Below are 12046 nucleotides of genomic sequence, written 5' to 3' on the forward strand. Positions count from 1 at the left end.
ACAGCTTCAAAAATGGGAGGTAATTCAATAAACATTAGCTATTGACCTTCTCTGTTGACCTACTGGAGTAGGGGGAAAGGTGAGGGGAGCGGAATCTGGGAGCACAGACAGTCCTTGTCTTCTGTAAACTCCTAGCCTAGCAGGGGATGGAGACCTGCATCAGTAACTCCAACAAGATATTTCCCAAAGAGTGTTCCAAGAACACTGTCTCACAGAGTGAGTTCCATAGTAAAACAAGATTGAGAAACAAGGGTTAAGTATTATCAAATAGACTGCTTGATTGGTGGGCTTTTGAGAGCTTTTAATAAGCTAACGAACATTGTGACTCTCCCACGTGGTGGTATGGGGATAATTGATGCAGTTTCCCAGCCTTGACCATGATGGCCTCCTTGTGGAAGGGGCATCCTATGGAACTGGAGCTTCCTGAAGCCCTCCCTGGGAAATGCCCACCTGAATCTAAGGCAGACTATGTTAGCACATGCCTCTTTCTTCCAGCAGCAGAGACCCTAGGGAAGTAGAATAATTTCAACACAGACTTTATTAAGATAACTTGTACTAAATTAGACCAAGCTTATTAAGTGAAGGCATGTACTCCCAGTCCCTGCACTAATTTTAGTGTCTGGCGACAAGATGACCTGGAAATGTGCACCAGATCTCAGGACCACATGTGGCTCCAACTCCCCTCTGTCGGAAGATGACATGCTATTGATTATTGCAACTCTCAGGGTTACTTCTGCCTTTTTATCCCACTTTTGACCATTCCTGTTCTTTGCCTTGGCTCCTCCCAAAAGCCACAGTGGGAGTTCTCTATCTGCCCCTTAACAAGAAGTTCTAATTGTTAGAGCCATCCCTTTCTCTACCTCCTGGGGCTTTATTTGTTAAGTAGGGGGTAGGACTCAGCAAGACCAGGAGCTAGGGTCGAAAGGTCTCCTCATCTGAGACCAGGATAGTGTCATAGTCAGGAGCAGGCAAAGCTGGATGCTTTAGGAAGGCCAAGGTCCGAAGCACTGGAGGAGAGTCCCCGGCAGAAGTAGGGATGAGGTGGTTGCTGGGGACGAGTAAGGAGGCCTGCAATGAGATCCACCAAGAGGAGATGAGGATCAGGGAGGGAGCAAGGTGGTGGCTTCTTGACAGCATGCCGAGAGTTGTGTTTCTGAAAACCTGGTTAGCCACATCGTTGAAAGAACCCTTACAGATGCCACACATAGAGATGCTTTGGTTGTGGTGTTGGGGGAGAGGTGGCCCAGACTTCCACCTGCTGGGGCATCTCCCTGAAACCCTGGGGCTCCCTAGGGCCCTGGTCTGACACAGTCAGCAGCCTTCCTGACTTGCTCGCAAGGACAGCGGGGCTCCAGTCCCTGAGTGGGTGTGCCCAGTTTGGAGGTCCAGGGGTGAAGCGGGTGGAGTGTACAACTTTTATAACGGATCAGTAGAACTTGAATTTTTGTTGTTAAGAAATGGATGAATAGGAAATCTAAGGAAAAGGGCAAATTAATTCATCTTTTAAATCATCTTCTCTCATGACAAGACCCAGGGAGAGACAAGGAACCTGGAATTTGCCTGTAGGCAGCAGTTTCTGAGTTGGCACACACAGAGCTCAGCCCTGAGGGGGTGGGCTTGCATCCTGAGACCACCGTGACCTGGAGCGCAGAGGTGAAGGCAGGGCGGTGTGTGACGGCCGCGGAGGGGAAGAGGACTCTTCTGTGATGCGAGGTCCATCCTCACCACCAAAGCCTTTCTCTACAATGAAGATACATGCTGGAGGCTGTACTGGCAACATTTCTTAAGTGTAAATGAAGTCTCTTTTTTTTCTTAATTACTGGAAAAAACACCAATGAAAATGAAGTTCCACTGATTACTTTGGCTTTCAAGTTCACTAACAGGACCGAGCAGGCTAACTGGGGCTGCGGAGCTCTGCCCAGCAACAGCGCCCGAGCCCGTTCCCGGGAGCGTCCACCAAGCAGCTGCTATCAAATTATTTCCTATCTGTGTTGTGAAACCCCAATTGGAAATTTCACAAATGGGAACTTGTTTCCTTGCCAACCTCAGAAGCACCTCAAAAGCTCCCCACAATCGCAGGCCCAGAGGCAATTAGAAGCTCACCCAGCGGGCTTACAATATGCATGTAAGTGGCCTGAAGGCAGTTAGGAATATGCCAAATAAGGGCTGCATCGTGGGCTCTCAATATCACAGAAAGGTTTTCTGACGTGTTCTTTCAAGACAAAGCCTGGCTCCAGGGAGGATGTAAGTCTTGATGCGAATCCAAGCTCCCTCACAAGGCAGTCTGGCATCTTATGGTCACAACCCCCAGCCTCTTCTGCACTCCTCCCAGTCCCTGTACCTCCCAGTGACAGGGCACGGTGCACGGGCCTCTGTGAAGTTTCCCTGCTGTTGCCTTCCTTATCTTCCTGCTGAACTCTCACCTATCCTAGAAAGCCCAAGTTTCAAGCTTCTTAAGGATTGTCTCCTTTGCTGAAAATTGACCGGTGTATTATCTTTCCTCTCAGGGAAGATACCCAAATCTCCGTGGCCTGAAAGACTGTGTGATCAGGGTCCTGCCTACACCGTGTTCTGACACTCATCTTCTGACTGGCTACCCTCCCGCCTCACTGACCTTCCTTCTGATCTGCAGATGGACCCGGGAGAGCAGGGTCCGTGGGAGGGTTCATCCTGGGGAAGGGGAGAAATGTCCATGCACGCAAGGAGCCACGGGGAGGCTGGAGTCACAGAGCATACCATGCTTGCCGTGTGGGGCTTAGGTGCAAGGAGCAGAGAGGGGATGGAGGAGGGGACCAGCAGATGGTTTCCCATGGATACATTTATTCAAGTGAAACGTGCCAAGCATGCTCCACATACCTATCATCTCTTCCTTACAATGACAAGGGAGGTATTAGCCTGGTTTTATAGATGAGAATGTAGTTGCTCTGGGAAGTTGCAGATTCTGCTGGGTCCATACAGCTAGGAAGTGGCAGGATGGGGGTTTGACTCACATTCAAAATTTTCTGACTCTAAAGCCTAAACTCTTTTTCCTTGGGTCACTTAAGGAAGCACATAGCAAGGGATTGCAAGTGGAATACAGGGTTGCTGTGGATTAATTCCAGAGTTGACAGATGTGTCAGAAGGTTTATGCATCAGTTCCTGCATTTTCCCAAACACATAATGACATCAACGGAATGATCAACCAGCAATGGGGGAACAAGTCACAGTGAGGAGAAGACAGGCTTTGAAGACCTGGGGTGAGGCAGGTTTGGCTGGGTGACCTACGGTCAGCTACTTCACCTTTGAAAGCCTCAGGTTCTTTATCTACACGTTGGGACTCCTAGCTCTTTCTCACAGGACTGACTGTAAATACCCAGGTATGGAAAGGGCCTCCTTGCAACATGGGCTCTTAAAATTGCACCCAGGAAATGAATCAGGCACTTCCACTCACATTTAATTGGCCAAAGCAAGTCATTTGATCACACCTTCCAGCATCTCTCTGGGAAGGGGGCAGAAATACTCGGTGGTGAACACCCTCGCAGGCACTTTCTCCCACATTCTTTTAAAATAAACCTATGATGGGGCTCCTGGATGGGTTAAACGCCTGCCTTCAGCTCAAGTCATGATCTCAGGGTCCTGGGATCAAGCCCCGTATCAGGCTTCCTGCTCAGTGGGGAGTCTGCTTCTCCCTCTCCCTCTGCTGCGCCCCCCCGGCTTGTGCTCTCTCTCACTCTCCCGTTCTCTAACAAATAAATAAATTTTAAAAATCGTAAAAAAATTATAAAAAAATAAAATAAACCTATGCTTTGGTTTAATGTTTTAAAAGCATTTTTGTGAAATAGCTTTTAAATAAATTATTATCAGATATAGTATTGGTGCTGTTACTTATGGAGTGATGCCACCGTCTTTAGATGTGGCCTAGGAGAATACTGAGAAGGAAACACCCCAGAAAATGGAGTCAAGGGTGACAAAGAACACTCCCCACCTTAGGGTAGGGGCCCTTAAAGCATCTGCCCAGAGGGATTTCAGAATTGCTAGTGACCAAAGACTGCTGTGTTTCTCCAATTCTTCCTCTTAGTGGAAATGTTTTCTGGTTATTCTGCCTTCTCCCACTGTTCCACTGTTGCACTGTGTGTGTGTGTGTGTGTGTGTAGGGGGTGATGGTTGTGGCGGCAGCAGATATTTCTCCCTGTTCATGTATAGGTCTCCAGATCAAGTGGAGTCACATCTGGTCCTGAGGAAGAGAGCCACCTACGCCTCTCAGCCTGATGGGGAGATCATCAGGAATCACTCAGAGAATCTGGACATTGAGCTTGGAGCCAGTAACAGGTGGCATTCTGGGTTGCCTCATTTAGGGAAGGGTGGTTGTGTTTTTTTTTTTTTTTTTTAAGATTTATTTGACAGAGAGACACAGCGAGAGAGGGAACACAAGCAGGGGGAGTGGGAGAGGGAGAAGCAGGCTTCCCGCGGAGCAGGGAGCCCAATGCGGGGCTCGATCCCAGGACCCTGGGACCACGACCTGAGCCGAAGGCAGACGCTTAACGACTGAGCCACCCAGGTGCCCCAAGGGTGGTTGTGTTTTTTATGTGGGATGGACAGTCAAATATCTGTTGACTAAGTGGACAGACCATGGTGCTCATCAGTGTTGTTCATAAAATACTTCCAGTTTTTCTTCCAGACACATTGGAGATTTTTACTTCCCTGCCTTCTTGGAGTTAGGTGCGGACATATGAATTGGTTTGGCCAATAAAATGTGAGTAAAAATGATTGGTGTCACTCGTAGGTGAAAGCTGTAAGGGCTCATGCACCATTCATCATGCTTTCTTTTTCCTCTTTCGTAGTACGAAGCAACGTGGCTGCTCTGTCTGCTTGGGTGCCAGACTGAGGAAAGAGCAGAGGAGAGCTCCACTGATCTGCAGTGAATATAAACTGAGAATTATCTTAAGTACCTGAGAATTGGGGCTTGATTGTCACTGCAGCACAACTTAGCCTATGGTAACTGATTCTGAGAGGTCATCTTAATTCTTTATAAAAGCACTTTTTATTTTGGTGGGACTATTTCCCCACCCAGAGGACATGCAACTGGGCAGCAGTGGTTATAACTGGCCTTGTAGAGGTGGGGGCACGTTTCCACTACAGGTTGGGGGGACAGGGATCCCGATGTGGTCTCTGAGGGCCTCTAAGGGAAGCGTCATGGTGAGGGTCATAGTGAGGCAGCACCCCCTTTACTTATGTGCGGCATCCGGGCTATGTTCCAAAATATCCACAGGCTGGCTGTGGTGTCCGGCTGAGGCACTGAGCCATAGGAGAGGGCCAGCGCAGTGTTCAGTGACTAATGATTCCTGTGCAATCTCTGAATCAGTGGCTTGCCACACTAATTAGTTTCATGGACTCTCGCCAGATGACAGTCTCCCTTTTCTGAATTCCTGGGGAATTCAGCAATACTGATGAAGCTCTTACCAAGTTCTATTGAAATGTTCAATGAACTTTTCAGTATCATGTGACATATGTCAGATGTTGTCAGTGACCCCAGGTCAAAAATATATTCTCTTCCCTTGCCTCATTTGTGCTTTATTCCTTCCTGGGTTTTGCTCCCAGGCTGTGCTACGTGTGCATCTTTCTGTCTTATCTTGCGTGGTGTGGTCCAGCACCCACTCTTTGTCTCAACCCAGTGGGGTCTATATGTCCCCTAGCTCACTCTTTGGTCAGCTGGTTTTCTGAAGGCATGTTCTTATTCCACAGCCCACCTCTCCCCTCAGCTTCCCATGGTGAATGGTCAGAGTCACACATCTCAGTAACTTTCAAAGAATCCGTCACCATGAGGTTGGGTCATCTCAGGGTACTAATCTGCTTATATGGGGAGCATTTTTCTTCCCCTCTGTTCTTTCATTGGTATTTCAAAGCACCCCAGCTTTTAAGGGAGCAAAAACAAAGATTCCAACAGATCTGAGTGAAAGACAGAAAGGTGAAATGTATGTTCAAAGAGCTGGTTTTCCTGCTTCCAAAGAGGAGATTAGCCTTCCAGTTTGGTGATTGGAGGAGAAACAGCAGCAGAGGAACTGAGGAGGGGGCAGAGACCTTCTAGTGGAAAGGCAACTCTGTGGAAAGGAGCCTCTGTCCTTAGTGAGTGGGGAAGGGGCTCAGAGCTGAGCTGAGCTTGACAGTGGCCTCCCATGGCCTCATGCCGATAGACAACACCCCCCCCCCACAGTCCTACATATTTGTAAGCTCCCCGAGCAGGGGGTTGGGGGCTTGGACAGCTTGTGTGGGGATAAAAGGAGATCCTTGGCTCCAGATTAGCACTCAACAGAGTCAAATGGCAATTTTGATATGGGATTCTACATTCAGCCATTTCTGTGTAGACAGCCCCAGTTTGAAATCAGAGAAGGTTCCAGAATGGTAAAAGGCACTAACAACTCAGAGGCAACCATGAAATTGCTCATGTTGATCTAAAATCAAAATCTGGTCTCAAGTCAAGTGCTTATTATTACACAAGTTTAGTGTCTGGATTAATCCTTATTTTTATAGGTCCTGTTTTATTAGTAAGGGGTAATAAATTTTCTAGGCTCATTCTCACATCATTTGCTTTTCCCTTTTTTCTCTCAGTATCTTTCATGGACTGTACACGGATGGGCCAGGGAGAAGGGCTTGACGCAGAGTTACCTTGCCAACAAGCACCGACCGTAAGTTGCATGGCTATGTGAGATGGATGAATGGGCCAGTCGTTGGTCACCAGATAGGGTTCATATGTTGCTCCATCCATGTATAAGGTAACTACAGGAAACTCCACATTGATGACGTAGTAATGCCATTCTTTGTCACATATCTAATGAAAAGAAAGAGAAGCAACACTTAAAATTGAATATGCAATGAAACCTCAAACAGGCTTTTATTCTAATTATGAAAGCGAGAGAAGATGTTTTTGGGTCAAACGTTCTTATTGCAAAGAACTCAATGAATATAATGGTTGCTATAAGTGAGGTTAGAAAAGCTCACATCGAACTTGATGGAGCAAACCATGGGGTAGAAGAACACCAGAGAATCCAATCATCAGACAAGTATCTTGGTCATGTAATTCACCGCTGTCGAGCCTGGCCAGGTCTTGGTGGACAGGGTGGGTGACAGCTTAAATCTGCTTTGTATAAAATTTTTCTTAGTTCTTTAGTAGAGAAAAAAGTTAAATTGAAATTATTTTCCTAAGTTTGGGGATAGGCGAGGCTAGAAAAAGAAAGATAATAGATTGAAAGTAGAAATGAAGTTGGGAATAGAGAAGGGAAGGAGGAAGAGAAAGAGAAAGATGAAAATGGGAGAGAATTAGGGGCTAGAAAAGAGCAAGAGAGAAGGCGAAGAACAGGGGATGAGGAAGGAGGATGGAATACAGAAGAGTAAGAGCCCCCGATTCCTTTGTCTCAGGAGCAACCAAGGAGTAACCTCATGGCCCCTTAAACTTGAGCAAAATACAGTCTGAGAAAGACAGTCTTCACGGGGGGACTCACCTGTATCCTACTTTGGAGGACATGGGGAGGCAGAGAAGGACCATAAATGGTCCTCCTGGCCTGGACAGGTACAGAGCACTCTTACACTTATGGCCTCTCACAACTTTTGTGCCCAAGATTCCTGGTCTTACGGCTTGTAACCAAAACCCAACTTTAATGGATGGGTAGAGACACTGGGGGCTAGAATGGAGTCATAATCCCTGACCTCAAGGAGCTGAATTCCAACAGCACAGTCCAAAATAGAAACCAAGACAAAATAGATACCAAGTGGGCCTTAGGAAGGGAGACAGGAAGGTGGCCAAGCTGGAGAATGGTGCCCCTTCTCTCATCCCTTAAGCCAGTGCCTTGGGACTCATGTTCGACCTTCTCCATACCCCCACTCCCTCAAATCCCTCTGCACCCTGTGGAGCCCACCTCTGAAGTGTCTCTCACTGCATCCTCATCTCCATTGCCCCCGCCATCTGTGTCAGTGAAGATAGATGAGTTCTGCCTGAAGATTACCCTAAGGTGAGGGCTTCAGAGCCCTTCCTACATCCCATTCTGGGTTAAATGTGCTGTTTCTCATGAATAGATAACACCAACAGGGATGCTAAATGATCTTTTCCTTTTCATTTTGGAATAGGACTTTTTTCCTTAATGTTCTTTTTATATTGTCCTGTCTCATGTCTCAGAAAATTGCTCCTTTTGAAGCCCATTAGCCTGATAAAGCCTGATGAATATTTTAGGGGCCCTTGGACGGTAATCAGGAGGTATCCAAGCAAGTATTTCCAAAATCCTGTTACACCCCACTGCATGTACAGCTCAGTACCTGCTTCTGAGGTCCTAACCAAGTTTACATCCCTCTGGCTACATGCCTGAGACCAGATGCTGGGCTGGGGCAGGCTCTTGGGCTGACCCAGTGGTGTGGGAGTGGCACAGAGGAAGACCTGGAGACAGAGTCTAGGGGTAGTAGAAGAGTGGGGAACTAAGGAGGAGGCATCAAATCTAAGCAGGCCCATCCAATGCACCTTGGACTTGAAGTCTGCAATCAAGAATAGGCAGGCAGCATATTCCAGAACGTGGGAAGATGGCTCCCATCCTCGGGATGATCTCTGAGGCATGGAGAAATCCCTGGCCAGTCCCCGGGTGGGGTAGGAGCACGTGGCAGAGCTGTAACCCTGACTGCACCCCATGCCCTTTGCAATGTAGGCAGAGCATGAGAGTCAACCAGGCAGCGCTGGGCGGCTCCCCTCTCCTGGCCTCCATCCCACCCTCTGTGCCGCTGTCCTCTCAGGCATGACTGCCATTTTGAATCTGTGTGCTGGTTGACTCTATAGCACTCTACACCTGCTGACACTGGGTGGAGAATGATCCTCTGGCTCGCTTCCTTTCATGACACTTGCGACATTTTTGTAGGGCAATTCAAAAAATTCCAAGGAAGAAAGAAAATAATTCCATGACTAACAGTAGCCATGACCCCTTTCAACATGGCAGTCTTTTCCTAGGTGTTGCCTCCAGGGTTTTCTGAAATGTGCTTCATGAGCAGCAGTCCCTAGGATGCCCTGCATAAAAACAGTGACCCTATATACTGAGCCTAATTTTTTTTTTATTTCCCATTTTATTTGCCTATACAAGGCTTCCAGTAGCATCAAAGTATATGCCTATAACTTCCCAACCTTGTTGGAAAATGGAACTTTTCTGTTTATAGCATTCCTATAAGCATCCTGTGAAACAGTGGGGGAAGGTCAGTTTGGATCACACTGGGTCTACAATTTGAAAGTTTGCTAGATTCACTTAATGTCAGCATTAAAATGCCTTTACCAACTTCAGTTCTGATGGCTGTATAATATGGATATACTACACTATATTTAAATATTCCCTTATTATCAGGTATTAATTATGTAACAGCAATATAAAAGATACTGTAACATAGTGCTGTATTTCTTTTTTTTTTTTTAAAGATTTTATTTATTTATTTGAGAGAGAGAATGAGATAGAGAGCATGAGAGGGGGGAGGGTCAGAGAGAGAGGCAGACTCCCTGCTGAGCAGGGAGCCTGACGTGGGACTCGACCCCGGGACTCCAGGATCATGACCTGAGCCGAAGGCAGTTGCTTAACCAACTGAGCCACCCAGGCGCCCAATAGTGCTGTATTTCTTTATGCATAAGTATTTGTCTGCATTTCTGATTATATCTTTGGGAAAGATTCATGGAAGTAGAACTACTGGGCCAAAGGTTGAAGATTTTTTTTTTAAAGATTTTATTTATTTACTTGACAGAGAGAGCCAGAGAGCACAAGCAGAGGGAATGGAAGAAGGAGAGGGAGAAGCAGACTCCTTGCTGAGCAAGGAGCTGATTGTGGGACTCGATCCCGGGACCCTGGGATCATGACCTGAGCCGAAGGCAGAGGCTTAACCACCTGAACCACCCAGGTGCCCAGGTTGAAGGTATTTTGAAGGCTCCTGATACACACTGTCAATTTTTTTTTTCTGCAAAAGTTTGTGCCTATTTATTCTCTTGCCCGCAGACTATAAGAGTGCTCATGAGTTGTACCCTTACCACATTGAGTATTAATAAAATATAGAATCCTGGCAATTTGAAAGGGGATACATTTTATCTCATTTTAATATGGTTCATAAAAGACCGCAAAATTTATATTCTCCAAGGTTGAAAGGGAGGGTCTTCTGGGAGTGGGGAGCAGCCTCAGCTAGATTCACAGGCAGGAATGCTGGGGAGCTTCCTCAGGTACCTCCTGATTGGGCATCTAAACAGGCTTTTAGCTCAGACTAGGCTTATGCCTGCAGACTTCTCGCACCAAGTAATCTACGATGGCAGCTAAAGGAAATGCCTAGTTAGGGTTTCACTCATGCGGATCTATGATCGGGAAGAGACCCACATTAGCCCTCTGCTAGAATTGGAGGGACAAACTGTAACTGAAAAATGATCAAGCTAGGAGGCAGCAGAAATAAATGTGTCCGTGCAATGGTTCAACCATGAAAGAAGAAAATTAGGCAAAGTGACCTTTCCCAGGGTCGGGGGGAGAGAGAAGAACTTGAATTCCTGCCTGTTCATGAATCACTGGTGGACACAGTTGGCACCAAGCCTGTCCAGTGCCATCCGCTGAGGCGACGCCCAGGGCCTCTGCTGGGCCAGAGACACTTTTCTCCCTGGACACATGCAGTTGTGTGCCCAGGGTGGGCAGCTGCAGCTGCTGTTGAGCCGGCAAGTGACCCAGAGACCAGAGACCCAGGGACACGTGTTGAGCAGGGACAATGCCAAGCGGGACCTGAGTTGGCAGGAGGCTGGTACTCCAGGGTGAGTCAGGGGCCATGGAAGCCTCCCATGAGAGGGGAGGCGGAAATCAGGCTGCTGACTGGTTGGTTGGTCCAAATATCCTTTAAAGTGTCAGCTGCTAGCACATAACAGGTGGAAGGGAAATGTATCTCATGTTGAATAGCTGCATTCAAAATACCGAATTTCCTGGAAAAACCAGCTCCGAACTTGCAATGTGGCCCTTCAAAGGATATCTGCCCTGGGAGGTGGGAAGAAGCGCAGACCGAGTGCGGAGGGGCCAGGCCAGGTTGGGAAAGGCGAGGCTGGGAGATGAGGCAGCAGCACCAGGGCTGCTTTCATCCTGCCGCCTGTAGGAGGTATGGGGGTTTGGGGCAGGAGGAGGAGGATGGTAGTCATAACAACAATCAATCCTGGACTGTGCTTCTCCGTATTAAAGCAGCCTTTCCTATCCCTTATGCTATGGGATCTTCGCCGCAACCCTCCACAGGAGGAGGGCCAGTCCTGTCTCTGGCACCTTTAAAAGATAAAGCAAGAGAAATGACATGGTTTCTGATCTCAAGGAGTGTATGTCAGGAGTTCGATGTCACCCCACTTGGCTTCCACACTCAGCCTCTTGTGTGTCTATTTCATGCACAACCAGTGGCTCAGCTTCGCACACTCACTGCCAAATCAGGGTCTGGAGCAGACACTTTTCTCCTGAGTGATGGACTTGCATGTCAGATTGTCCCCACACGGCCCACCTGACATGCTACGGGCACTCAGACTCACCGTGTCCCACGTGGAGCCCAACACCTCCCATGCTCCAGCTCCCCCCGGCCTCGTCCTGTGTCCCTGCCTCAGCAAATGCTCCTCATTCCAGCTGTCGTCCAGGCCAGAACCCTGGACATGGCTTTAGCCTATCTCCCTCTTTCCCTCCCTCTGGCCAGTGTGCTGCCAAGTCCGGACATGTCTCTCTCATCCATCCTCATCCCTTGACCCTTACTCCCACTCAGAATTTACAACATGTACTCGAGGGGGGAGATTGAGGAGGTGTGTTCCTATGGGCTAGTGCAAGATGGAGCAAGGGGAGAGGCCCATCTGCAGCAGGGGGATGGCAAGAAAGCTCTGGCATGAGCGTGGGTGGGGCCAAGCCTGCAGCCTGCTAGTGAGCGGCTGCGCTGGGGGCAGCCACAGAGAGGCAGCAAGGAGGGCTCCCAGGAGGCGGTCTGCAGGCTGAGCCCGTGAGGGATGGGCCAGCTGTCACACCTGCTTTAGGAACTTCTGGGCAATCATGTTCTGGACTTTGGGAAAATAACTGAG

General features: G+C 48.1%; 1 protein-coding gene and 1 long non-coding RNA gene across 2 annotated transcripts in view; one reads left to right on the forward strand and one right to left on the reverse strand.

Moving 5' to 3' along the window:
* The window catches only part of CLSTN2 (calsyntenin 2), a 47206-nt gene extending 40207 nt beyond the window's left edge, over positions 1–6999 (reverse strand). Inside the window, exons 1-2 of the mRNA XM_044912336.1 lie at positions 6976–6999; positions 6643–6805 (exon numbers count right to left, since the gene is read on the reverse strand). Coding sequence (XP_044768271.1) covers positions 6643–6805; positions 6976–6999 — 187 coding nt within the window. The remainder of the gene's footprint in view (positions 1–6642; positions 6806–6975) is intronic.
* On the forward strand, positions 4688–6620 carry LOC110570705. Its single transcript, XR_002479742.1, has 3 exons — positions 4688–4732; positions 4821–4974; positions 6586–6620. It is a non-coding gene; the product is annotated as an uncharacterized LOC110570705 (long non-coding RNA).
* Positions 7000–12046: the final 5047 nt, after the last annotated feature.

This window comes from Neomonachus schauinslandi, chromosome 1 (assembly GCF_002201575.2).
Source record: "Neomonachus schauinslandi chromosome 1, ASM220157v2, whole genome shotgun sequence".
NCBI classification, from domain to species: Eukaryota; Metazoa; Chordata; class Mammalia; order Carnivora; family Phocidae; genus Neomonachus; species Neomonachus schauinslandi.